At 56.7% G+C, this 1,907-nt stretch overlaps 1 protein-coding gene across 1 annotated transcript in view; it reads right to left on the bottom strand.

The window, feature by feature from the left end:
- Positions 1 to 372: 372 nt before the first annotated feature.
- Positions 373 to 1,907, bottom strand: part of PODXL (podocalyxin-like) — a gene marked incomplete at its 5' end in the record, with an annotated part of 10,834 nt that continues 9,299 nt past the window's right edge. Inside the window, 2 exons of the mRNA XM_010161882.1 lie at positions 373 to 567; positions 1,830 to 1,886. Of these exons, the coding sequence (XP_010160184.1) occupies positions 373 to 567; positions 1,830 to 1,886 (252 nt within the window). The remainder of the gene's footprint in view (positions 568 to 1,829; positions 1,887 to 1,907) is intronic.

Below are 1,907 nucleotides of genomic sequence, written 5' to 3'. Positions count from 1 at the left end.
TTGGACGCGGGATGGCAGGGGACATGCTCGGAGGAGACACCAGCAGCTCTTCAGGAGCAAAGCCACCCTGTTCATCCGCAGCTGGTGTGGTGGGTCCTGCTGAGCAACCCGGGTGATGGAGGATGCTCGTCCGGATGCGGCCACCGTGGTGGCTTGCCTTGAGAACGTGCCCCAAGAGGTGTCCTCTTGTGTCCCTTCTTCCATCCTGCACCCCACGTGGTGGCACGAGGGGCTGTGGTTAGTTCATTAAGGGATTTTTTGGGTTTGGGAATTTTGCCTTGTTTTGGAGTTGTGTGCATGTAGGGATTATATTGTGGGTTTTTTTTTTTCTGGGTTGCGGTGGTTGGTTTTTGCTTGATCGAGTTCTGTATCCTATAAATGCGTGTCCTCCTCTTCCTCCAGGTCCTCCTTCATGAGGGTGTCGAGAGGAACGATCCAGCTATCCCCCAGCTCACCGTTGAGGTTCACCTTCTTCTCTTGCATTTCAGAGGAGGTCTCCATCACCTCCAGCGTGGGGTTGTCATGGTAACCGTTCTCCATCGTCTGCAGCTCCTCGGTCAGGCGCTGCTGCAAGGAAAAATAAACCCAGAAACCCCTGGTGAAAAACAGCTTGGCCGTGCTGTGTGTGCCACCTTGGGGCTGCCGCCTCCCAGCCAGCCGTGGCCACTGCCCCATATGGATCTATATAACTACGTATAGAGACCTTCACGGTGAGATTGAGGCTGGGGGCTGCAGTCAGCGCCAGCGCAGCGAGGGGGGTAGCATGGAGCTGGCAAGAGAGAGACTCTGCTAATGGTGGGAGGGAGGAAAGAGCAGCCAGAGACGTGTGGAAACCTCCATGAGCAGCTGCCAGCTTCAGTCCAGACACGGCTTGGTCTCCCTGGGACCTTGGGAAGAGGCTGAGCATCGCTCCTCGCCCCAGCCCTGCATCCCAACTCCTGCCTCCCCACCTCGACTCTGTCCTCCCCTTCCCTTTGTCCTTCTGGTCCCTTTTAACTGCTTTATTGTACTTCTCCCCCTTGACCCAGCGGCAGCTCCCACCCTGCAGATGCTGGTGGTCCCTTTGTCCCTTTCTAAGCATCATCCCTCCTCGTTCTGGAGCTCTCAGTGGAAACCAGGCAGGGAAAGATGAATCAGGCATGGTATCACGCTGGTCCTTTGCTATGCCATGCTCCAAGCTCCGGCCCAGCCCTTCATCCCCTGGTAGACACCCAGCTCATCCCAATTTTACATTCACCACAGCAGCATCTTCATCCCCCTCCTTCCCTGGAGGGATTCACTGGGGAACTGCAGTCCTCGGTCAGCCCTTTTTTGGGAATGCAGGGCTCTCAGTGGGCACCCCTGTTAAAATCTGCCTGAATTTACAGCTTGATCTATTACAGTGTTCCTAATAAATGTCAGGAGACAGGCGTGGGAGGGAATCTATGGAGAAGGAAAGGGATGGAGAAGCAAAACGGCGGGGCTTGGTGCTAGCGGGGGTGCTGCGAAGGCGCTGCTGGGGGGTCCCCTGGTTCGCGCGTGACAAGGGGGACGTGGGCAGGGATGGCAGGGTGCCCAAAAGCAGTGGTGGCACCTGGGCTCTCGTAGAGGCTGCTTTGCCCCACGGGGTTGCTGGTACAACCCCCAGATGGATGGGTGCTCGGGCAGCACTTTCTCCAGCTGTGGCAAGGCACCACCACCCCCCCGCACTGTGCAGCAAGAGGAAGGGGTCTTTAAAGCTGGGCTTTAGTTCTGTTAAAAGCTACGGAACCCTACCAAGCACGGGGGGTGAGAGCTGGGGATGTTACGGATGCGGCACCCCCCCCTCCAATCCCTGTGTTGGAACTCACATTAAAGATCAGGGCCACATGTCCATCATCAAACCCGGGGAGATCAGGGTGGATGTGCTGGTTATTTCCAAGGTGGAA

The sequence above is a fragment of the Eurypyga helias genome, unplaced genomic scaffold (genome assembly GCF_000690775.1).
Source record: "Eurypyga helias isolate BGI_N326 unplaced genomic scaffold, ASM69077v1 scaffold4892, whole genome shotgun sequence".
Lineage (NCBI taxonomy): Eukaryota > Metazoa > Chordata > Aves > Eurypygiformes > Eurypygidae > Eurypyga > Eurypyga helias.
Note: the sequence above shows the minus strand (reverse complement) of the source record. Positions and strands in the feature narration are given on the sequence as shown.